Below are 26,949 nucleotides of genomic sequence, written 5' to 3' on the forward strand. Positions count from 1 at the left end.
TACACAGGACTGGATGCCAAGTTCAAGCTAAGTGAGGTATTTGAGTAATGTTGGTTCATGTACACAAAATGTGACTGTGATTGTATATAAGCTTCATAATGTATACAAAGCATGTTACATGGGCATGTGGATGCAGAAGTACAAAAATAATGTTCTTCTCCCTTGTCCTGCTGTACCTACAAATCAGAAAGGTACACTTGATTCTGAAAGCTTAAATATACAATCAGAATAAATCATATACTGATCAGCATACCTGTGGTGATGTCACTTTCCCAGTCTGAATGTTTTCAGTTGCAAGAGTAGGACCAGTCTGAGAAACTGGGCTGACTGGTTCCCCATCTTGACTGCTCACAGAACTTGTAGCACTTGCCCGTCTGCTGGATGCAGAAGACTGTTCAGAACGGGAACCGGCAGATCCATTTTGATTTGCATGATCACGAGACTTTGAACTAAACGAATGTCCAATGTCTTTGTTCCGAGATGCAAGTTCTTTTGAAGTTGTTTGTCCACGAGGTAGTTTTGACGGAATGTTTTCTTTGGCCGATTCTCTGGATTTACGTGTAAAACTTGACACAACTGATGACACAGAGAACCAGAACCAATACGATCCCTTCGATGCATGATTTAACAAGTCCTTCCTGACTATAATATTCCAACCACAAAATGAAATTAGCTAATAAAGCTTTGCATAATTTAACTGACTTTACTAGTAATCCCAGACAACCTCTTTACATAAACAGCTGTGACATAAAACAACACAATAGTTTAGGTGGTGTTAAGTTCTGGCACCAAGTTGCACTGCAGTTCAAACAAATCTATTCACTTTGTTTATTCATCCTTTCGAAATGATATTTTTTATCTGAAGCCAGGTGGGTTCTACTTCAAATCAAAAATCATTAAAAAACATTTAACTAATCTATTTCTCAACAATTGAATAATTAACTCTCCAGAAACCATGGAAACTGGTAGAGGCAAAACTTTCCGTCAAGAGCACATCCAGATTTTTCAAAATGTTCACAAAATCCAAAAAGCCAAAACCCAAAACATAATATAATCCAAAGTGTAACGAATATCTAATTTAACAAACAAGCAATATCACCTACACTGATGACATGTGACTACAAGAGCATCATATTCATTACCCCAGTTTAAAGTTACACCACTATGAAATTCTACCTTGATGATGCAAGTGTTTTGTTCTGCTTTTATCATGCTAATTTTATGGCCAACTTATCCATGTGGACTATAAAATATAATCCCCTATCTAATTATGCATAAACACAAAACAGACCATTGAAACAAGATGAAGTACTGCCATAAACACTTTCAAACTCCTAAACCTTTACACAAGTCCGCTATTAATCTTACTTTATCTTCTCTTTAAAATCTTAAAAACAAAGGCAAAACATATCTTTTTAAAAGCAAAAATATCTTTTATGTCTACACCCTTTCTGCGAAAAAACAGGAATAATAGGAATTTTAGCCTACAAGAGGGCCAAGTAATCCTGATGCTTGAGTAACCAAGGGAACAAACTCTCCATGTTTTTATTCTTTTTAATAGCTAAATTCAAAGTCCCATTTCCAAATGTTTACTAGGGAGATATCATTCAAATAGAGAATTTTCAAATACCGTATAACCCCGTATTAACGCCCCCCCTCTAATTAACGCACCCCCCACCCACGTTTTTTGGGGAAAATAAAAATATCTTACCTTCAAAAATTGGTCCTAGATCCAACACAATAATATCCAGATAATAACAATTCCATAACAATACAAATGAATTTCAAAAAAAAACCCACTTTATTAACACAAACTTTTAAACACGTCAACAGGCATGGCACAAATAAATCTACTGTGTGTAAGTATAGATCGAATTTAACTCGGATCACGTCACTCAGCGCGCGACTTTACACAGATTCCCAGTACGATGACGTATCGGGTTATGTCAGTGCATGAATTGGGATGAATGGGGGGGGGGGCATTTATACGAGTTACTGACATTGTTTGGATCAAATTTTTCGTAAAATGCATTGCCCCCGGGGGCGTTTAAACGGGGTTATACGGTACATTAAATTTTATTGCAGAAAAAATATTTTTTCAAAAACCGTTTTAAATGATTTTATAAATCTGTATTAAAGGGAGGTAATAAGAACTACTGATTTTTATAAAATACTCTCTTTTTCTGGTCAAGTCAAGTGCTAAATACTGATGAAACTACAATAATAACAGAATTTTAAAGACCTCAATGCAATTATATATATAGTAAATCCTGTCTTTAATGACCACCAATGGGACTGTCAAAATGTGGTCTTTATTGGCAGTTGGTCTTTGTTCAAAAATGCACTGTAAATATTGGAATAGGAAACAAAATAGCGGCTTTTGTACCTAGGTGGTCTCTGTTCAGATGTGGTCTTCAGCTCTTGTTTGACTATATGTTGAATGAACATTTTAGGCAAAGGCATTGGCTACCATGTTCTTTTTAAAAATTTCTAAAAATATCCAACATGCCGATTTTGCAAAAAATTACCTTAAAGAGAATATCAAACAGAAACAATTTTGTTGAATAATTCCATAAGGTATCTTATTCCAATATATCCAGATCTTGTTTCCATTCTTTTATAAATAATAGGTGCAAGCTGAATCAAGTTGCCGAGATACCAAATTTAAAACCAATTAAAAAGACACATTACTCAATGATGCAACCACTTGCAAAGTATATATAAGCCTGCTTTAATTTCTAATTGCACTTTTACTCAATCTCTTAAACTTCCATTTTGTTGTCATATAAAATAAATCATCTTAAAATGGTATCTCAGTTTTGTCATCATTCGCCACTTACACAATAGCAGCAAAAAGTCTACTTACATGAAAAAAGAATAATTAAAATTATTTAGTCACCACCGTATACTGTGAAAAAATTAATAGTAATTGTAAAATAAAACCAAATAATGATAAAATATTATTTACAAGTACATGACTGTATTGTTACTATCACGTACATCTGTATACAAGTCTATTTGAAAAGCCCTAAAGCAAAGTAGTGAAATTTCGATAAAATAAATTAAAATATCTCAAGTGCTTTGGGATGAACAGTTATCACACAAAGTCATTTAGCTATCTTCTGGCTTTAGCAATTTTGGTATTTTACTATAACTTGACCATTTTACTAGCCATAAATCTGTGATAAAGCATACACCCATCCTAAATATCCAACAGCGCACTTATTTTTAAGCAAGGGAAGTTACATAGTAAACTTATTACGACAATCTGATAACGTTACTACTCTGATATCCTCCATATATGCGATTTTTAGTACTTCTGAAATTCTTGTCCATTATGGAAAACCATAGTCTAGTTGCAGGAAGCTGTTGAAGAATGACTAAAAAGCATCCAAGAATACTATTCAATGAACTTTAAGCTGTCATATCAGAGAAATTAAAACTATACATCAACAATTAATGCGGCAGCTATTTTGGAAAATAACAAATGGTTTCAACCATCATAATTATATGTATAAATTTGTCAGCTGTATGTAGTCTGACTTTTTAAGACTTTAAAGCATGCTCGACCTTCAGAGCTGACCTTCAACTTGGGCACAATTGTAACATTGTCTCATCTTGGTAAGACAAACAATCAAACAATGTTTCATAAATATCCTCAATTTAGAAGGTTAAGACCAGACAGGATTCCATTAAGGCTCAAACATGTTACCTACAGGTGTGACCTTGACCTTGAGCAGGCACAATTTGAATGTGGATTCTTTTAGATGTCTAAATGAGAGACAGACCATAAAACTAAATATTCTTCCAGAGGTTCAGACAATTATGGAGAAGCAACACAATATGACCTTGACCTTGGGTGGGCAAAACTGAAACATTTGATTGACAAGACAAGTTTCACAAAATATCCTTCCAAGGATAGGAAGATAATGGTAAAATCACAAAATTTAGGAGACAAGGCTGTAATTGTTTGTTTGTTTTGGGTTTAACGCCGTTTTTCAACAGTATTTCAGTTATATAACGGCGGGCAGTTAACCTAACCAGTGTTCCTGGATTCTGTACCAGTACAAACCTGTTCTCCACAAGTAACTGCCAACTTCCCCACATGAATCAGAGGTGGAGGACTAATGATTTCAGACACAATGTCGTTTATCAAATAGTCACAGAGAACATACGCCCCGCCCGAGGATCGAACTCGCGACCCCGCGATCCGTAGACCAAGCTCTTACCTACTGAGCTAAGCGGGCGGGCTCATGGCCGTAATTGAAAAATTGTTTGCGGTAACACAACCCAAAATTTTTTGTGTGGGACAGGTAGGTAGGGAATTTTTTTTGCATACAATCATATACGAAAAAAAGTACAGTCGCAGTGATATTCACAGGTAGGTAGCGTTACTGCAATTTAATGTTGTTTTTTAAGGATAGCCCCATGTGAAAACTTATAAGTACCCCTACATCTTTGATTAGGGAGAGAAAAAAAGACTCAGTAAATTAAGAAATGGTTGACATGTCCTGAAAACCCAGATCAGATACCAAGCTTCAGATAGACCCAGATTAAACATGCCCTATTCATGTGTCAACCAGCATGAATTGTGCTTGTCAATATGGAAGGGCCATGGTTCACCCCCTATTTAACGAGTCATCGATGAAGAAAAGAGATAGCTTTCAAGTCTAAAGACATTTAATACCTACATGAAACATAACAAATGTGTGTTAAAATTTTTAACCTCACAGATTTTTTATGTACAACAAAAACTTGTGTGAAAAACAAATTTGATTTTCAAAAGAAAGATTATGATATATAGAAAAAATTCTATTTTAACAGAGATGAAATATATAACAATCATTCAAACAGCATAGGTTAATGAAATTCATTAATTTTAATATGTACCCATAATAAATGTATGATAATCATGAATATTGTAAAAATATATCCCATTACTCAGAATTTGCTAAACTTAACATAATTAGGTTACAAATGAATCGATCCTTAAAACTGTTTGTTTAAAATTAAGACTTACTATTGCAGTGGAACTTCAATACACTGGTTTTGCTGGTTAAAACAGTAATAATTTCAGCCACACCAGGTCAGTTTCAAAGACTACTGTAAAATCATTAATATTCGTGGGGGACTAATTTTTGTGGACTTCATGGTTAAGTCAATCCACGAAATTTAACCCCAACGAACAAGTAAAATTCCCTTTCATTTTATGTTCAAAAGTTGAAATCCACGAATTCATATCCCCATGAAATTGCCGATTTGACCCAAACCACGAAATTTCATGCCCACGAAATTAAATCATTTTACAGTATCTTACCTGAGTACCAGTAAAATAACAACTTCCCTACAAGTACTGGAGGAGCAGGACAAGTGACCTAGAGGATGACCCCCCACAAATATCAAAGGAGGTCAGAACTGATGACCTCCAGAATAACCCAATAATTACTGGAAGAGGAGGACAAAAGCCTGAAAGTACTGGAAGAGGAGCACAAAAGCCTGAAAGTACTGGAAGAGGAGCACAAAAGCCTGCAAGTACTGGAAGAGGAGGACAAAAGCCTGCAAGTACTGGAGGAGGAGCACAAAAGCTGCAAGTACTGGAGGAGAGCACAAAAGCCTGCAAGTACGGAGGAGGAGGACAAAAGCCTGCAAGTACGGAGGAGGAGGACAAAAGCCTGCAAGTACTGAAGAGGAGGACAAAAGCCTGCAAGTACGGAGGAGGACACAAAAGCCTGCAAGTACTGGAGGAGAGCACAAAAGCCTGCAAGTACGGGAGGAAGAGGACAAAAGCCTGCAAGTACTGGAAGAGGAGGACAAAAGCCTGCAAGTACTGGAGGAGGAGCACAAAAGCCTGCAAGTACTGGAGGAGGAGGACAAAAGCCTGCAAGTACGGGAGGAGGAGCACAAAAGCCTGCAAGTACTGGAGGAGGAGCACAAAAGCCTGCAAGTACGGGAGGAGGAGGACAAAAGCCTGCAAGTACTGGAAGAGGAGGACAAAAGCCTGCAAGTACTGGAGGAGGAGCACAAAAGCCTGCAAGTACTGGAGGAGGAGCACAAAAGCCTGCAAGTACGGGAGGAGGAGCACAAAAGCCTGCAAGTACAGGAGAAGGACAAATGACCTCTAATATAACCCCACAAGGACAAAATTTTAATGATCATTAGGATATCAAATGCAATATCAAGGAACCACCTCCTGACTCAGTGGACAGCTACAGTTCAGGCAAGAACATCAAACTTAATATCACTTTAATGTACAATTTAGCTTCAATCCCTGCAAACATTTCAGATAAATAAAAACATATTTCACTGTGAAATATTATGACACAAAATGTCATTGTTTAGGATGCATGCAGAAACACATTTTATTAAACAAAATGTGCATGGTCACCAAAAGCTATATTTGTTCATGTTTAGTCACATAGTCGCTTATTTCTCTGACATGCCTGCACTATGAATCATACACCAGAAAACTCATTTCATTTTAATTACTTTTTAGGTCTGGACAATTAATTGTACCTTAGTCATTTATTTCTATTGTCTGTTTGAGACCTGTGTAGGATATATTAAGTCACCTATTGTCAAAAACAACCAGGAAAAAATTATGACCATGTCTACCCTGTACTGCTGGTACTATAGTAACCCTACATTAAACCAACTTGTTCAGCTCATCAGGGTCAGTCTCAAAAGTATAAAGTTTGACTGAAAGTCTAACAGTGATGCTTCAATCAACTTACAATTTGGGAAGTTTTCACATACTAGCTTCCAACTGACTTAAACCGCCTAGTCATGAATCCAGGATCACTGCTCCCTTTTTCACTGCTTAGTGCTATTACTGAAACATTGTTTGCTTACTCAATGCTACTTTACTACAACAGAGCTGAAACAATCTGAAAACTTCCAACAATTAAAATCTATTTTAATAGGAAAAAATTACAAGTTCTCCACAACATGGAACAAAATACACCTAGCTGTTACAGCAAACCACAACAACTACTCCACAAAACAGAGCTAAACGTTGATACCAAGCACCTGCCACTATATAATCAATATCTGAACAACAACATTAATACTCAATTAAGACACTATGTAGCTAAGATTAATTACCACTAACTGAGATAAATCATGACACTATATTAATCAAAACCAATTAAGACACTCCTGAAGTCCTACCAAAGGAGAATCATAATCAAAAGCGCATTCAGAGAGAAGAACAGAACATAACAGAACTTAACTGACATTTAGAATCAATTAAAACCAAAATGTTGTTTCATGTCACAAACCTAATTCATAAGACTCCAAATTCAACACTCTCATTCATTAAATCTCCAAGTTTAAAACTTAACATCCACAATAACATTGAAATATTATTTGACAGCTTTTTAAAAATAATTCCATACACATTGCATACATCACAACTTTATCTTTTTTATTTTCCTTTTTTCAATACAATAAATAATGAAACAAGATCACACTTCTATTGCTACAGTAATTTAATTTTACACTATCTTTTCAGTTTTACATATCCGTCAAATTAAAATGCCCGACAATTTAAGAATGGTGTATAGTTTGTACAGTAGTCCGTTCTTCATATCGTTAGCTTTACGATAAAGACCAAATTACATTGACATCATTCACGGGGTTGCACCTTTCACGACAAAACAGGCTTACGGTTGATGTAAAACACATTTTTCTTACGATGTTTACATTTTAATACAGGCGAAAACAGCTCTATGCATGAACAATATAACCCATTCATTACGATTAATAAAAAGCAAGTAAATAATACTTCATGCAAACAACGAAAAAAATCCCGAATTCACATGAAATGATTTATGAACCAATCATTTTTACTCAAACACTGTAGTTCCTGTGTGGAAGAATAACGAGAGATGATTGTGGATAAAGTTTCACAAAAATCTGCAAATATTGTTAAGTAAGTGTTACTACAACAGTACAGTCAAACCTGTGTTAATAAAGTAACCTTTTAGCCAATGGAGAGACACAATCTGGCTGCAGTCGGCTGCTTAAAGTCTTTTAGTTAAAATTGGAACAACAAGAGCTCGTAAAACACAAAATGCCCCCTCTTGATGCATTCAGTAACTGCTCAAGGTCATAAAAACTTTGAAGCAAAATTGGCCCAAAATGCACATCTTGCGACTTAAAACATGATTGTATATTTTCAAAACATGTGACCAGATGAAAGTAATGATTGTAAGAAAAGTGTCTCATAACCATTTTATTTTTTCCACAAATTTGAGCTGAATCTCGATGGATGGATGACCGTTTCCATTTCGTCTGACATCCGTTACCTTAGGTAAGATTTTAGACCCAGTGGTCTACACTGAGTTGGCAAATTGATTAAATCTTTTCTTTTTTTACATAACAATTACTTGTGCGCAGCGGCAGGAATCCTTAATTATATAAACATTATAATTCACCTGTTGAATATAAATTTAATGCCTTTAAAATACATCTATCTATTTCATTAAAAAATCGTACCTGGGTCACAATATGAAACTGGCCCCTGCCACTTTTACACATTAAATATCATCTGACAGGATAAATATTTTCTTGTCCCTTTTGACCTATGGGTCACATACTAGTCAGGGCCAATCTCCATACCAAGTTTGAGGGTCCTAGGAACGAATGCTGCATTTTTGTACAAGCATGACTATTCCTTACCCTGGAAGACTTAAATAACATTTAAAACCAATCTCATTAGATGCTGCTGAGGTATATTCATTTACATAAAATAAACGGAGGTAATTTGTCATAAATTAAGTCAAAAGTTATCTACCCTGATTGTCCGGGTCCATCTGATGGCATAAATGACATTTCAAATCAGTATCTTCATTGGTTTAATACTGAGATACATCCATTTTAATTTGAAACAAAGGGAGGTAATTTGAAATAAATCAGTCCATAGTTATCTACCCTGATTGTCTCAGTCCAACTAATTACAATAATGAAATTTCAAATGAGTTTTATGAATACTTACTGAGATAAATCCATTTTTAATAAAATCAGGGGAGGTAAACATGCATTGGTATATGCATGTGGAAGATACAGAGTACAAGCCTTTCCAACAATTTAATAATTTCACAAAAAAAAAAATTGATGATGAAGACAAAATGAACTTTGAAAGATCAAGCTGCTGGGGTATTTCTTTTTTATCTTAATTGTCTATGGAAGGGTATGATGTACAACAACATGAACTGCAAAGTAAGATTTCAAACTACCCAAATGCAAATCTGTTGCAAACTTCGCTCTAAGGGTGAAGGAGGACGCATACAAACTGAAAGATAACACCTACAGACAACTTGACAGTGCGACATGTACCTACCACGTATACCTTATAAAGTGGAAGAAGGGGACGACCCCTGCATCTAGTTTCAAATCATTATGTCATCCTATATGTGTATTTTGTATCAAAATGCAATGGTAGGGTGAAAAGATGTAATAAATCATTTTATTAACCCAAGACATGGTGGCAATGTTCAAAATTTGCATGAAATAAAATGTATTTTAATACTAAGTCAAAATGTTAAATAACTCCTTTGAACTGGAAGAAAAATGAATTTGAAAGTCAATCAGATGAGCTCTGACATCTCAATATAAAATTTTACTGCCTGGTGCATTCCACAGCAAGTGGTTAAGATGACGAGTTCCACAACAAGTTTAAATGCCAGAATGCTTAAGATGATGAGTTCCACAACAAGTTTAACTGCCAGAATGCTTTACCTTAGGATGACAACTTCCACAACAAGTTTAACTGCCAGAATGCTTTACCTTAGGATGACAACTTCCACAACAAGTTTAACTGCCAGAATGCTTTACCTTAGGATGACAACTTCCACAACAAGTTTAACTGCCAGAATGCTTTACCTTAAGATGACAACTTCCACAACAAGTTTAACTGCCAGAATGGTTAAGATGATGAGTTCCACAACAAGTTTAACAGCCAAGTGTTAACATGACGAGTTCCACAGCAAGTCTGAATGCCACGATGGTTAAGATGATGAGTTCAACAGCAAGTTTTACTGCCAAAAGTGTTAAGATGATGAGATCCACAGCAAGTTTAACGCCAAAAGTGTTAAGATGACAAGTTCCTCAGCAAGTGTAACTGCCAGAATGGTTAAGATGACTAGATCCACGATGGTTATAATGACGAGTTCCACAGCAAATTTAACAGCCAAAAGTGTTAAGATATGACGAGACCCACAGCAAGTTTTACTGCCAAACAAGACGAGTTCCATAGCAAGCAAGTTTACCTGCCAAAAGTGTTAAGATATGACAAGATCCACAGCAAGTTTTACTGCCAACAGGGTGAAGATTATGAAATCCACAGCAAGTTAAACTGCCAAGACAAGTTCCACAGCAAGTTTACCTGCCAAAAGAGATCCACAGCAAGTTTTACTGCCTAAAGGGTCAAGATGACGAGATCCACAGCAAGTTTTACTGCCAAAAGGGTAAAGATGATGACAAGTTCCACAGCAAGTTTACCTGCCAAAAATGTTAAGATATGATGAGATCCACAGCAAGTTTTACTGCCTAAAGGGTTAAGATGAAAAGATCCACGGCAAGATTTACTGCCAAAAGGGTAAAGATGATGAGTTTCACAGTAAGTTTAACTGCCATGATGGTTAAGATGACAAGTTCCACAGCAAGTTTAACTGCCAAGACGAGTTCCACAGCAAGTTTACCTGCCAAAAGTGTTAAAATGATGAATTCCACAGCAAGTTTTACTGCCAAAAGTGTTAAAATGATGAGACCCACAGCAAGTTTTACTGCCAAAAATGTTAAAATACTGAGTTACGCAGCAAGTTCTACTGCCCAAAGTGTTAAAATGATGAATTCCACAGCAAGCTTTACTGCCAAAAATGTTAAGATGGTGAGATCCGCAGCAAGTTTTACTGCCAAGGCTGTTAAGATATTGATTTACTGCCAGGACATTGAATATTAAGCTCATTAACAATACAGCTTGGATGATTGCTTGAATGACAAAACGTTTTGAAAAAGTTCCTTATTCTAGTTTAAATGTCAAGAAGTGTCTTTATGAAGTTGACTGCTACAAGGATCAACTAAACAAAAACAAAGAGATTTACAGTGTAACAGACAATAAACCTTAAAATTATTCTTCTTAACTTCTTGAAATAAATTTAACAGCTTCAATGCCAGGATGGTAATTTATGTAACTTATTGGGGAAAGTGGAGGGGAGAGAGAAGAGCTAAACTTTTTCCTTTCTCACTATATACTTAAAGTTTTATGTATTTATCTCTGAAACATTAACCTTAAAAATTCAATTTCAAACCAGCCTCTTAAAATGAACCTTTTAAATGACCTCAGTCTAAGTAAGTTAATTTACCCTTTTGTGACCATTTTACTGTCAATTCTCCATTAACCTTACCTATTTATTGGCAATGCAAGGATGAAGAAGTTTATAACCAATATAAAGAAGATGCCATAAAGTTTCAGTTAACTGGTAATTGTCTGAATTAACACTTTCCTTAATGTTCAAAACCATTACAGGTGTTCAAATTGAAGGGCATTCCCCTCCCTTTAAAAACCACCTTTTACTTATTATAATGAAAATGACACCTGGACAGGTTTTCTCTCTCAAGCAAGCATGGGAAGCAACTCTGGCAGACCTCAATAATTGAGCCATGCCATGAGAAAACCAACATAGTGGCTTTGCCACCAGCATGGATCCAGACCAGCCTGCGCATCCGAGCAGTCTGGTCAGGATCCTTGCTGTTCGCTAAAGGTTTCTTTAATTGCAATAGGCTTTGAAAGCGAACAGCATGGATCCTGAGCAGACTGCGCGGATGCGCAGGCTGATCTGGATCCATGCTGGTTGCAAACCGACTATGTTGGTTTTCTCATGACACGGCTCAATTATTATAGCTGCTCTTGGCTACAGAATGTTACAGTATAACCTGGGCTAAGACAACCTGTGAACACACACCACTAGTTTTATTTCTGAGTGTGTAAACAGACCACATGAAAACTGTGTGAAAGTCCGCCTTCAAGTAAGGACTACATTCAAGTAAGGTTCACCTCAAACAAAGCCCTTCTGCAAGTAAGGACCACCTTCAAACAAGAGCTGTCACAGGAGACAGCCTGCTCGATGATGCTGGATAGTGAAACTGGGCACATCTGAGGAAGCTGAAGCTGTCACTAGAGTGTTTAATGACTCCAGTAAGAATGTAGATATTGGACAAAGTGCATCAAAACTTAAACCTGAAAGTCTAAGTAAAAAGGGGATAATTCATGAAATATTGGTGTGAGAGTTATGGCCCTTGTGCCATATGATGAGGGTGATGATAAGGAAAAAGTATTTTAAGTTTGAAGTAAATCCATCAAGTAATTACAGAGATAAAGTGAAAGTGCATCAAAACTTTAACCGAAGTGCGGACCCTGAAGGCCGCTGATGCCGGGTAGGACAGTTCTCCACACTTCGTATAGTAGAGCTAAAAAGTTCCACCTCAAACAAAGTCCACCTGCAAATAAGGACCACCTGCAAGAATGGACATCATTCTAATAAGGATCACCTGCAAGTAAGGACATCATTCTAATAAGGATCACCTGCAAGTATGGACCACCTGCAAGTATGGACCACCTGCAAGTAAGGACACCATTCTACTAAGGATCACCTCATTGTAAGGACAACCTGCAAATAAGGACCACCTGCAAGTAAGGACCACCCCGCAAATAAGGACAACCTGCAAATAAGGACCATATTCAAATAAGAATCACCTGCCCTGCAAATAAGGACCACCATCAAGTAAGGTCCACCTACAAATATGGCCACCTGCAAGTAAGGACCAGTTTATGTCTCTTACAAGTGTGGTCTTTCTATACAGGTTTAACTGTATATTCCAACAGAGTAATATACTCAATCCTTGTAAAATAGCAATAACAGTAAATGATGTATTCAGGATTTATCATCAAACCAGACTGAACACTCCTGGTAACTAAAAAATTTTCTTTTTTCTTTTTTTTATGACTCTTCTTATAATGACATTGGTAACCACAATAAGGGTTTCTCAAAGTTAATTCTGACAGATATTGTTTTAGTCAAAGCCTGCACCTTCCAAATTAAGCAGCTACTACATTTTGACCAATTTTCTCACGGCTAGCAAATACTATGTAATAGCTTTGCACTCTGCTCTTAAAAATTCATAAACAATGTGAATTTTTCACACATGCAACACTTAAATGCTTCTAATAATAGGTTGTTCACATGTTTTGTAAGTGTTATTTCAGACAGTTACACCTAATAACCCGCAACACTAACTTATTTTCTGCAACTAACTGACAACTTCTTTACATTTATGAACCGTATTTCATTCAGAGCAGTCCTTTTGACTGTCAAGAAAAAACTGAATCTCCCTGGTACCAAACCCATAACTTCAGAGTGTGGTTGCCACCGTCTTTAAGGGTCCTTCAACTCCCCTCTCCTTTTTAACCATTTTCACAGAACTACAAAACCATACATCTTGTACCTGCAAGCTATAAGTATGTCCAATTTCTGAACATAAATGTTAGCCTGGGGGGGGGGGGGGGGGGGGCCGGAGTATGTCATATTGACCCAATTATAGGTCATAGGGCAACTTCCTGCTATTCATGGTGTAAGAAGACACAAAGTGCCCTTCCTGGCATTAATTTCTCGCAATAACAGGCACCTGGACTGAACCACCAACCTTTCATAAGCCATTTTAGGGCTTCCTCACTTGATGAAGGAATTATACACCCACAGCAAGGTTTTGAACCTGCATCGATGATTCAGTGCTATTGACCACCTTAACCACTTAGCCATGGAGGACCCTAAAAAATCACTATGGCATAACACAACATTGTTATGATCTTCCAATGTATATAAAAAAGGGGAAACTTCTTTGTAAACAATGCAACAAGGAAAACTTACCTTAAGATATCGAGACAGTAATATTTCACCTCCTGTTTTACGAAGTTTTAGGTCCCTGAATGCCTCCCCGGGAGACGACGGTTCCGAGGAAAGGTTACTTCCAGCCGATGAACCCCGACTACTGTTCGAGTCTGATCGTTTCACCTCATTTAATACTATATCACTCATGTTTCAAGTTTTATCACAGTTACCAAAGTATTTATACACAGATTTCGATTTAAAACGAAAATAAAATCAGGATCTACTGTAATCTTAATTACCTCCCTTTATAAGTTTAAGTTTAATCTTAGTTAATTACCCCCCTTTTTTACAGCAAATTTTTGCACATTTTTATGTTCACATGTACAATTATCACAGCTCAAAACAGTATTCCTTCATTTATATAGTATATTCCTTCACTCATTTTTATCACTTCATGGCTGCATCTTTTAAAATCTTATTTACATTCACACACTGCACAGTTCCTGTGACTAATCAATCTGTTTTATATATACATGCACATCTTTCTTAGTAATTCACTCCTATAGGCCACAAAAACACAACTTTAGTTCCCCAGATGTAAATATAATCTACAGCATTTTAGCATATTCGCAAGTCAAGCATTCGATAAGGCTAGTGAAATAATTATCTGCTCAAAATTTGATTATTTTTCAATATGAAAACTTAAAGAAATGACAAAAAAAACTTTAGACAAAGCAAAAGGCTTGTTAAAAAATCCAACAAGATATATTCCCTTCCTTTTATAAGAGCTGCACAAAATAAGTGCATCCCCCATTAATTTAGAATTAAAATCCAATTGTGTAACAATTTAAACACCATCCAAAACTACTTAACTTATCAACCTTTTGTCTGAGAATGCACACACATAATTAAAGTGGGCAAAAGTAACCTTTTTTCTAAAATTTCAACACACACAAAAAAAGTGATTTTGCACATGAAAATGCATAAAAAACTAACTATTAAATGCTGTAAGTATGTGCATGTTATTCTAAATTAAAAAGTGACACTGTCAAATGAAATTCTCAAGACAATTTTTTCATACATCTTGATAGTTTTCACTACAGGGATTCAGAAATTTCTTTTCTAAAATTTCAGATCGTTAAAATAAAATTTGCCTCATTTCAGTATTATTTTTCAATTTTCTCTTGTAATTTCATACACATTTTGACACAAAAATGAAACACAATGAAAACCAATCTACTAGGTTCAAAGTTTCCGAACATTTATGATGTAAAACAAACTCATCTTAAAAATGACAATCAACTAACATTTCAAAAAATAAAATTTAACTCCAAAACAATGATATAACAAAAATTAGGTTTATTCCGAACAATCTGAAAAATTATTAATTAGATCTTAATCTGTCAAATCAAATCAAATCTAATCAGATAAGGAATTTCCGATATGTATTTTCAATTCCAAAAATTTGATCTATGCCTTATCTTTAATTCTATTACAACATAATTCTTTTAACAGCTGAATAAAATCCTGATCAGACATACTTTAAATAAATCCTACTTGACTGTGCAAACTGTTTATAAGGCCGTTTGACAATGATAAAATGAAAATAACGGTCTCTTCACTTTTTTATTTTCTACTGTAAATGGTGTAAAATGTGCAAGGCTTAAATTTTACAAATTGGAACAAAATAATATAATATGCATAACTTTATTAAAATTATCAGATAGTATTAAACAATAACATTTTTACTGATGAAATATAATCTATTCTCATATCAACATCCCCTGTGGGCATTACACTTTACAAAAGGGTGCATTAAATGCTATTTTCTTCTTTTTTTTTTTTACATTGTTTTAGTAAATATCAAATATAAACCCCAGTTTCAGTAATTATATTAGGACTTGCATTAACTTTAAAAAGTTTTTTTTTAAAATTTGGGGTGAGGAGTAACAGGGTAATATGTTTAACATACTGTAGGCTAATTAAACCAAATATTAGCAACAAGTGTTTCGAACAAAATGTAAAAACGTTAATTAGAAAGATAGGTACAACCATAAATTTTAACAGTCATGTAAAATGGGTAATTTTCAAGATAGGTTTTTTTCGGAAATAAGTGCAGAAAGTGGGACCACATTCTGTCCAAAAATATAACTATATATAGAAATGAGCAACAAGTCCTCTATAAAGTGACTATGAAGCTGATATTATTAGTTCGCGAAATAAAAGCAACTGGTATCTTAAAATATCAAATTTACACTTTCTCCTTACTGTTTCAGTTTCAAACGTCAATATAAAAGATTTAAATCCAGAAGTCACAAAGCTCACAAACATACGGAAGTTTACAAGTGAAGTACTTGCGAACATCTATATATAATATATACATGTATTATCCAGTGTCAACTAATAAACACTTACAGCCACTTAATACAGTATTTTGTACAATCGCACTATTTTCACACTTGTTTCAAGAGCCTCTCAAAAGGCGTCTTTTTCCTTCACTCGATCCAAGAAACCATAAGTTGTTACAAAAGACAAAAACTCTTAAGAAACAGGTAATCATAAATTATTAATAACACAAACAAAATGATAAAAGCGCTTATAAAGAGATGAAGTAAATAATTAATATCTTTGAAAAGCTTTTAACACCCTTATATATATATATGACTGCATATCCAATGAATAAAAACATTACTGAGGAAATTATGACATTCACACTTTACTTTCCATCAAAAAGCGCAAAAACAAATTTAACAGTTGTTTTCCATTTCAAATGCAAACTTGTAAACCACATTTCCCAAAACTATTCAGGAACTTGTTTTGTCTGAAATATTGGAGAAATTCATAATATATTCGTCATTTTCATGTAGAAATCTCCCCCTCACTACACCTATTTGATATGTCCGTTGTGTCCCTCTAAACAAAATATCCAGACTGTATTTCTATCGCCCTTAATTGGAACCATAATTACATTGAGCCTGTTGCCTATATACATTTACCATCCAAAAATGACAGAAAACTTGGAAAAACGTGGAAGCTGTCATTGGTTGATGGACTGCCTTTATGGTACATAATAGCCGAAACCAAGACATCCTTGAAACAATTATCTACATAATATTCCAACAGGCAGAATGTGGGCACATCGATTATTTAATACAGCACACCAAAATGTATCCTTAACATCAAATAAATACTTCAAAACCATTTTCAAGTGATCAAGCAACAACACTTCAAGTACGCCTTACACAATCAAAAACCCACAAGTCAATTTTATGGCATGCTTTCTTACACAATCAAAAACCCACAAGTCAATTTTATGGCATGCTTTCGACAGAAAGTAACAAATAATCTTCACAGCAATATTTCAATAAATGTACCAAAATGTAATTCAATTAACTTGAAAGGAAAGTTCTATAACAAATCTATAACTGAAATTGTTTGTCAATATTTCTGCTTCCAAAATAAGAGGTTATGTCCGCATGCATTTCGAGATACATCATAAGTGAGAGAGACAACTCTAAATGAGCCGCGCCATGAGAAAACCAACATAGTGGCCTTGCGGCCAGCATGGATTCAGACCAGTCTGCGCATCTGCGCAGTCTGGTCAGGATCCATACTGTTCGCTTTCATAGTCCATTCCAATTAGAGAAACCATTAGTGAACAGCATGGATCCTGACCAGACTGCGCATATGCGCAGGCTTGTCTGGATCCATGCTGGTCGCAAAGCACTATGTTGGTTTTCTCATGGCGCAGCTCAATTTTACTTTAAACTTAGAAGTTACAATTGCGACAGCAGTAATTCATGTTTTTGGTCCACTGTCATCTTTCTTACTGAATTAGACAACTCTGGTAAAGAAAACACCTTCAACTTAGAAATATTAGCAACAACCATGCAGTATTTTCATATCTTAATGTTCCTGTCTCAACAATGAAATTAGAGGACTATTATTCATTTAGCAATGATTTCAGGACTATTTTACCCTTAACATGCTGGACACGATTGATTCTGCCTTTGTGGCCAGTGCAGATTATGATCAGCCTGCATGCAACCAGTGCAGATCATGATCAGCCTGCACAGATGACCTGCACTGTTTGCCTTTCAGTCAGTATCTATTTGGGTATGCACTCCTTTTAACAGTTAATGGTACTGTCCAAATTGAAAGATGGACAAGTTCATTATAGAAATTTAGCAGGGTAAGGGTTAAGTTTGCGAAAATTTTCACAAATTTTGCAAACTTGAGAAGCTTTAAATCATTTTCTAGGTTTACAATCTCGGTTCAGAAAATATAACAAACTTGTATCAGTAAGCAAGATCTGATCATATCTATAAAATATAATTTACAAAATTCATAAAAACCGTTGCTTAAATCATAAATCTTTTTTTCTATTTAGATTGCAGACTCTTTTATTGCGACGGATACCGCATGTCATTGGGATCGCACATTTATTCAACATTCAGCATGTTTTTTCTTAAGACGATACAACTAATAGAACATAAAATCATGTAATTTTTATCAAAAGGCAGTGTCAAGCAAAATAAATTATAATTCTATACATAAAACTGGGGTTTCCTTATGCAAATAACGTCTAGAATTTCTACTTTTTATTCCGTAATAAAATTTCATATCTTCAAAAGAATTATGGAGAGGAAATATTTGCAAAAATATTTTATTTCAGAAAAGAATTTCAAGAGGCTCTAATAAAATGAGAAAAGATATCTATATTTACTTAAGGTAATATTATCACATATACTGTCACGGCCACACCACAAAGAAAATATTGCACTTTGGATTGTTCATCTTTTCATGCAAATTATCAAAAGCCCCTAGTTTTACCTTTAGCCTTCTAATTTTCTAAAATGGCCTGGTCCATCATTTAGTTTGGGTAATACCATTTATTATTCAAAGGGGTGTTCACTGAAAATTTACTGACTGAACTGCAAACAGAGTAGACACGATCAGCTTGCACATCTTGGTCTGCACTGACAGCAAAGGCAGAATCCCTTGCTGCCAACAGGATTATATTAATTAAACCACTGAACTGATATTTTCAAGACATCTTTATTAAATAATAAGTACATTAGTTAATTACTTTCCTACTACAACCAACCTGGCCTACTTCAACTGGTGCGAAAACTAAGTTGGATGACAACTGTAGTGACAGAAGTGTGCAAAATTCTCTTGCTGATTTATACAGGTTCAACATTGCGGAAATACATGGTCAAACAAGCGTTTTCTTGTTCCTGGTCTTTATATGAGGCAGTGTAAGGCATAACTTGTATCGACCGATTTCTCCGGTAGACTGTTACAGACAGGAGAATTGTCAAATTCTTCAAAAGAAACCCTGGTTGATGGCCAAGGCAATTGAAGAAGGTCTTGCGTTGTCACAAGCTAAGTTGTCATACTTTTCAGACATATGGTATCAACTTGACTTAACTGCAAAAGTAAGTAAGAAACAAGCAAATTCGATGAATTGGTATCCCCCGCCGAAAGGGTTTGTGGTGAGGAATGGCAAAAATATATATCCGGCAAAAAGTGAAAGGATGTTAATAAGAAGCAAATAATTTCATTAGTCAAAATCAATTTAACAGAAAACAAATGTTTAATTAAAGAGTATATAATAAATGTATGATACTTTGATCCTGACTAAAGAATTTATTTTGAATGGGATATGCTTACTGTAATAAGCTTAGCTTTTAAAATTAAATGCAGTTAATTGAAATATGAGCTTGAAGTTTAACTGGAACGAAATATTGTCTTCGAGTGGTTTGGCACCAGGTGTTGCTGTTAACATGTACATTTGAACTTAAAAGGACAGTTGTCCTTAAGAGAAACACGGGTAAGATATCTTGAACATGGCTGAGGGCAAGGTTTGTGCAGTCACAACTTAACATGTTGAAGGTTTGAACATTTAAAAAAAAAAAAAAGGAATGGAAATATATATATGTATATATACATATATGTATATATTTATTTTTTTAGGGGGTGGGGGTGCAGGGGAACGGGAGAGGAAACAAAATTTCACATGTTGATTATAAATATTGATTGAAAATTAAACATGAAAAAAAAAAAAAAAAGGGTAAAAGGGTGAAGTTGGTCGGGGTGGGGGGGGGTGGGGGAGAGGATGCATGATCAGTGGTGGGCATGACTGGGTGGAGAAGTGAGGTGGGGGAATGGTACAACTTGGAAGGTTTGAAAAAAATCTAAAATAAGAAATGGGGGGGGGGGGGGGGGGGGGGGGGGGGGGGGGGGGGGGGGGTGTGACCAAGGCAAGTGGGTGACCAGGTGTGGGTGCGCAACTTCACATGTTTATAATAAATGTTCATACAAAAGAATGAAAGAAATCTAATGAAATTCTGCCAAATGGTAAGTTTGTTATGTACAAATAAATTATGTGGATTTTTAGACAATTAAAGGGCAATAACTCTGAAGTTACAAAAGAAATCCGTACAAAACTGTCTGTGCACAAACCACATCATAGTGCTCTAAATTCTGTTAAAGTTTCATAGTTCTAGGTCAAATATATCAAAAGTTACGATGCAGAAATTGCCATATCTATAGATCTATAGTACCCTATATAGTTAACACTAGAAATTTCTAAGGGCCATAACTCTGGTGTTACTTGGGCAATCTGTCTGAAACTTGATGGGCCCCATAACCTCATAGTGGTGAACATGTAAATGAAGTTTGTTTGAAAAAAATCTAAAGTAAGGAATTTTTTTTTATTTTTATTTTTTTTTGCGGGGTGGGGGGGGGGGGGGGGGGGTCGGGGGGAGGTGTGTGATCAAGGTAAGGGGGGTGACCAGGTGTGGGTACACAACTTCACATGTTTACAATAAATGTTCATGGAAAAGAATGAAAGAAATTTAATGAAATTCTACCAAATGGTAAGTTTGTTATGTACAAATATGTGTATTTTTATACAATTAAAGGGCAATAACTCTTAATTTACAAAATAAATCCGAATGAAATTGTGTGTACACAACCACATTATGGTGATCTAAATTCTGTTTAAGTTTCATAGTTCTAAGTCAAATATATCAAAAGTTATGATGCAGAAATTGCCATATTTATAGTACCCTATATAGTTAATACTAAAAACTTCTAAGGGCCATAACTCTGGTGTTACTTGGGCAATCTGACTGAAACTTGACGGGCCGCAAGAACTCATAGTGGTGAACATGTATATGAAGTTTTAAATAAATATTCCCAACCATTTCCTAGATACGGCTCCGGACGGACAGACGGACGGACGGAAAGACGGAAGGACGGACGGACGGACGGAAAGACGGACGGAAGGACGGACGGACGGACGGACGGACAACGCCAAAACTATATCCCTCCGACTTTCGTCGGGGGATAATAATATATCCCAAACAGTGGTTTGTCGTTGAATAAAATCATTGTTTGGAGTTTAGATGCGAAGGAATTATATCGCGCAGGAGCAGCCTGAGTGATATAATTGCATCTAACAACAAACAATGATAAACGCATCGAAACGACAATGATTCTAGTATTCACACACACAAATCACTGTCTGAGATATATTTTTTCGGTTCTAACACGTTATCAAGGATAATTATGTACCTCCTTGCCGATATCCATCAAATATTTGCTTGATTTCTGTTGACTTCTTTTCCAGCATGCCACTATGCCGTAAACGCCATGACGTAATAATTGTGAATTTGTGATGTCAGGAAAATTAATTGTTGAATAATAACACACAGATTTCAGCCTTCTTTGTTCAATAGGAAAACAAATCGGGTCGTGTTAGAAAGGAGATGTCTATGATGGAAAACATTCCTAAACTCAGCACTACATACATGTTAATGGAATGACAAGTCAATATGGTCCCGATGTACCGATCTCTTTGGCATGTTCGATACAGGTGTAATGTCGCTGTTGAACAGAATTTCATTTAGGTGACAGCAATCATTATTAAACCTGCCATGTCTTTTTGGAGCGAGCCATGTACCAGTACAAACAGTTCCCCATTATATGAATCTGTCTGAGAGGTGAATAGCAAATCACTTTGGTTGTATTTATTTACAATTCTGTAAAAACTTCATGGAGAGATTTTTTTGCCGGAAGAAATATAAACACACTTATCAGTCAATGTGAATGTACTTTTTTACAAGATCTTAACAATGACCAAACTATACAGAACCACTTCAACACAATAACATGAAGTAAAACTGTTTACAATACTGTGAATGAAATATATAGCTGAAATCTATTGTAAGGGAGACAACACATTTGTATGTCATTATGCAAGATAATGGAATTAACTCCCTTGGAACTTGTCTTCTCTCCCAATAAATCATTAAAATAAATGACGCTGTCTTTTCTGGTATGCTAAAATTGACAAGCATTATTTTTTAAGTATCATTTGATACTGAAGAATAAAATGTACCTTAATGAACTATAACTCTAGTCAAGAAAAAATCCTAGTAAAAACTATTGCTATTTCTTCCAAATCAGACTACATTTTATATAAAAGTAGTTTTACACTTTTCAGCATTCAATGTACTTCAAATCAAAAATAATTCTTTTTTTGGGGGCTGATATTAAACAAAAAAGATGCTTAGTCAGGTACATAATACCTAGATTTCTAACTCATTCTTAGTCTTTTCTTTACAAGTAACTGACAACTTCCTTGCATACAGCATCATAAAATTATTTTACAAACTTCAGCTGTACATCACTGATAAATGCTTTTTCCATCTGAGGTACTGCAAATTTAACAGCAGGGTTCTCCGAATCTCGCCAGGCTATTATTGCCTGTCGCGTGTGACATGCCTTCAGACTTTGAGTTGTATATTTGACATCCCTTATTTTCCCCGTCATCCCTTAATTGCCGAAGCCACATGTCATAAAATCCAATAAATACCCCGATTAATCCGTTAGTGTATTCGAAAAGCTTCCACGTGCTTACCCGATAGTTTAGGTAAAGCGATGCCAGTTAAGATAACCGATAAACCAATGACAGCTTCCTATGTGGAACGTGTGACGTAAATTTCATCGAAGCTCCGCCTTTAAATCCTTTGACAGGCGGTATCTTGTGATGTGTACATGAAAGTGACTGTTTTCGCAAGTTTTAAGATTATACATGTCATTAGATATAATGACAGATGATTCAACAATTATCGTCCGAATATTTTTCGCAATCAAGGAAAGACCGTCCGAATATTTTTCGCAGTCCGAATATTTTTCGCAATCAAGGAAAGACCGTCCGAATATTTTTCGCAATCAAGGAAAGACAATGTAAGGAATTAAGTCAAAAATTGTGCAACACGGTAAAATGCTTTGAACAATTATCGCCATAATATTAATGTTTTTCACATGTATGAAATGTGTTTTCTCGGGCGGAATATCGAAAAGACAATGCAAGAATTAATGTTTTCTGTCGTCACTTTCAAAATAGAACTTTTAGAGAAAAGTTTGAAATACCCTCCGTGCATTATATTATCACGAACGGACACTTTGGTAGAACCACCGACCTTCCGTAAGCCCTCACATGAAGAATTCAACGCCCCGAGTGAGGCTCGAACCCACATCGATGAGGGGCAAGTGATTTGAAGTCAGTGACCTTAACCACTCGGCCACGGTCACAATTTCAGAATCCCTCCCAGCCACGCCGAATAGCCAAAGGAAATCGGGCATTGATCCAAAATGGAAACCAGTGTTTCCCTGGATGACAGTCTCAGATTGTGTTGTTTTACATGTATGTACAACAAACAGTGGACATTTTCAAAAACTTAAAATGGATAAGTTTTCAGCAAATAAACTCCACAGGAATAGAAGACATAAACTTTAAACAAATAGACCTGTGTGCAGTGCTAAAATTGTGTTGTTTTATTTACAATAAATAGTAAATGAACATTTTTAGCAACTTAAAATTGATAAACTTTTAATTGTCATTCAGCAAATAAACTCCATAGGATCTTTTATGACCCAATATCTTTATTTGTTCTTGTTGTACTCTGAAATGCACCAGAATGCACCAAAATGAGTTGTAGTAACACAAAATTTTCTGGGGTAACCCCCATACCCCCGATGTGGGAGGGGACACCCCTCCCGCACCCACCCCTTTGTTCATCAAAAAATATCCTTCTGCAACATGCCTTCAAAAAATCCTGGCTAGAACCCTGAACAGTCATATGCAAAACTCAAATAATCTTTTTTTAAATGTCATTTTCTCTTTAAATCTGCTTCTCACAAACAGGTACATGCAGGTTCAACCAACTTCCAATGTACTAACTGCAAATTTAAGACACTTATTATGATGCAGTGTACAATAGTCAAGACGCTGTCTGCAACAGGAATGCCACAGTCTATAACTGTCATGACACAAAAATTTTACATGATCGGATCTGCTACAAGTACAATCTTTTTTCATAATTATGTTTTAATTCTGACATGCTTGAAGACTTTTCAGTTATTCTCCAACCTCCAGGTTTTCAATTTCTTAATGTTTCTTAAAAATAATGATGGACTTAGATGATAGTTAAATTGAACTGTAGACACCGCTATCCATAAAGATACATTAACAAGTCAAGTGAACATACTTCCTTTCCATTCCAATTCTGAGTAAAACAAATATATTATGAAACAATGGAAACAACTTACCACTGGGGGCCTCACTGGGGAGTTGTCAGCAGGAACAGGTGGGGGCCTCACAGGATTGTTTTCTACTTCATCCATCCTCATTTGTGCAAATATGTTCCTACTCACTCAAGTATCCAACAAACAAACAGCCTAACTTACAATATCCAAACTCCTTTTACAGCTTTTTTTAGTTAATTTCCTTTGAAAAGTTGAATCATTTCAAAGCTCACTCAAACACCAGCAATATACTGTTTTGTTGTTCAATCAAGGCTGTTTTATCGGATATTTTTATAACACATACATATACTAAATTCCAGCCAATTAGTTCACCACAAAAATACGTAGCACAATAAAATGTCAAAATCTCCTATAAAAATATCTGAATTATCCAACCTAGCAACCAACTGTGAATACAATAAAAAAACTCCAGCTATTTATACTGAATTAACGATATTATTAATACCGATTTTTTTCCTTAACACATTCAATGTTTAATATACTTTCTAAAACCATAATCCAAAAACATTTCTTCCTCTCCGAAAAATAATATAATTATTTATACAATAAGCTAAGTCAAGCAAGAGTTATGATCCCCAGTGTTTATAAATTGTCTCCGTCTTTAATGCATTTATCCTGACCTAGATCACTACTATATTTTAGACTATAGGGGAAACAAGGTATATTAATACTGGACTGAATGCTGGCAATAAAAGTATATCAATCTCATTGTTAGAGCGAAAGATGACACAGAAAATTCTATACATGTGTCACACGGTAACGTAAATTATCCCCGAGGCCACAATCAAAGCAATTCATCACAATTGTATCAATTTTGATAATCAGTACTGATAAACACTTCAAAACAATAATTTCCTTAAATATCGTTTTAAATTCAATGACTTAAAAGGCTTCCAGGACTTATATATACAGGTAAGTAAAGTCCTTCTCATACTTAGTTCAATACTAATGAACATTTGGGGGAAAAAAAAAATTTTGTTTTTTTTTATATTTAAAATATTAAAAAAAAGAACAGACAAATATTTGGTAAATAAGGTGGGAATATAATCTCCCCTTATATATCAAGATATACACAATTTTTTTTTTTTTAATTTCTATACAAGAAACAAATTTCCTTGTGTCTTTTTTGGCTTAAAATTTTTGAAAGAAAACATTAATACCAAGTAAGTCACTATATGTCTGCAAAAATGCGATTTCAATTTGTCCGAACTACTATGAACTTATTATTATTCTTGGTACGTGGGGTGGGGGTGTGGGGTGGAGCTAATTTTTGTGGATTTGGTGGTTGTAACAGTCTATGCAATTAAATCCTAAAGAACAAATGAAAATACCTACTTTCAACTAAAACCATGAAATTTCCAGTTCACAAAGTTAAATGATTTCACAGTATATTTGTAGGGAAAAAACATCAACTTCCAAGACTGGTTACTTTCAGAAAAAGAGCGGATATCTACTGACCACAACCAACCATCTTTTTGAATTTCACAACTGTAGGCCAAAGCTTCTTTTAGTTACTGAGGAAAAAAACATTGACAGCTGAGGTCACTGTGACACTGACCTTTCACCTACTGACACCCAAACTATAAGTGTCATCTCCTGACCACAAGAAATCATTCTATGAGGTTTGAAGGCTGTAGACCAAAGCATTTTTAGCTACACAGCTGCTGGAACCATTTTGACTGTACACAAGCTGTCAGGACTGACTGTACACAAGCTGTCAGGACTAGACAATTCCAAATGAAATTCCTTGACTTTATGACCTTAATTGTCATAATGAGAAACAAAACCACTGTAGCCTAAAATTTGGAAAAGTAAAAAAACTTTAACAATGCAAAGAGAAATAACAAATAAATAGCTTAGTCTAAATATTACACTATTTACCTCCCTTTGAACTGAAATGCAAGAAGCACATGTAGTATGTTTATATTTGAATCTTTCCTTTTCGCAATAATTTTAGGCCATACTATTCAGAAATTTCCACTGTATACTAAAATGTTCACCTGTCGGTCATTTTTCACACTTTCAGGTGACATCAAAAGCAACTGCTATTGCCAGTTTCTTTTAGAGACTTTTTTTAAAACTGAAGAGATCATTAAATGGGTATAGAAATAACTGAACTGACAGGGATTGATAAACTGCTCAAATTCAAGGCTGCTGAACTGTTATTTCCTAGGCAATAATAATCCAAAGATGGCTGCTTAAAAAATACTCATGTTGATATGTTAGAAATATATACAGCATACAGTGCTCCAGCTAGGATTAAAAAAGGGCAGGGTGCTGGCACTGAAAAGGGCACTTCTGGGGTGGTGGTCGGTCCGGGACCGTGCTCCCCCGGGGAAAAAATATAACTGGTCCATGCATACTGTGCATTTTAACATACTTAAAAAATTAGGCATGGAATTTGGCATAATTTAGGCATGTTTTTTGGCACACTTTAGGT

At 35.4% G+C, this 26,949-nt stretch overlaps 1 protein-coding gene across 6 annotated transcripts in view; it reads right to left on the minus strand.

The window, feature by feature from the left end:
- The window catches only part of LOC123533826 (septin-2B-like), a 62,072-nt gene extending 37,406 nt beyond the window's left edge, over nt 1-24,666 (minus strand). For 2 of the 6 annotated variants that reach the window (XM_045315731.2, XM_045315728.2), the window contains exon 1: nt 13,926-14,614. In XM_045315731.2, coding sequence (XP_045171666.1) covers nt 13,926-14,093 — 168 coding nt within the window. In that variant the 5' untranslated portion in view covers nt 14,094-14,614. Of the gene's footprint in view, nt 1-13,925; nt 14,615-15,427; nt 15,447-24,512 lie in introns of those variants that run through there. The other 4 variants (XM_045315729.2, XM_045315735.2, XM_045315733.2 and 1 more) reach the window with 4 other exon arrangements.
- Nucleotides 24,667-26,949: the final 2,283 nt, after the last annotated feature.

The sequence above is a fragment of the Mercenaria mercenaria genome, chromosome 12 (assembly GCF_021730395.1).
Source record: "Mercenaria mercenaria strain notata chromosome 12, MADL_Memer_1, whole genome shotgun sequence".
In the NCBI taxonomy this organism is placed as follows: Eukaryota; Metazoa; Mollusca; class Bivalvia; order Venerida; family Veneridae; genus Mercenaria; species Mercenaria mercenaria.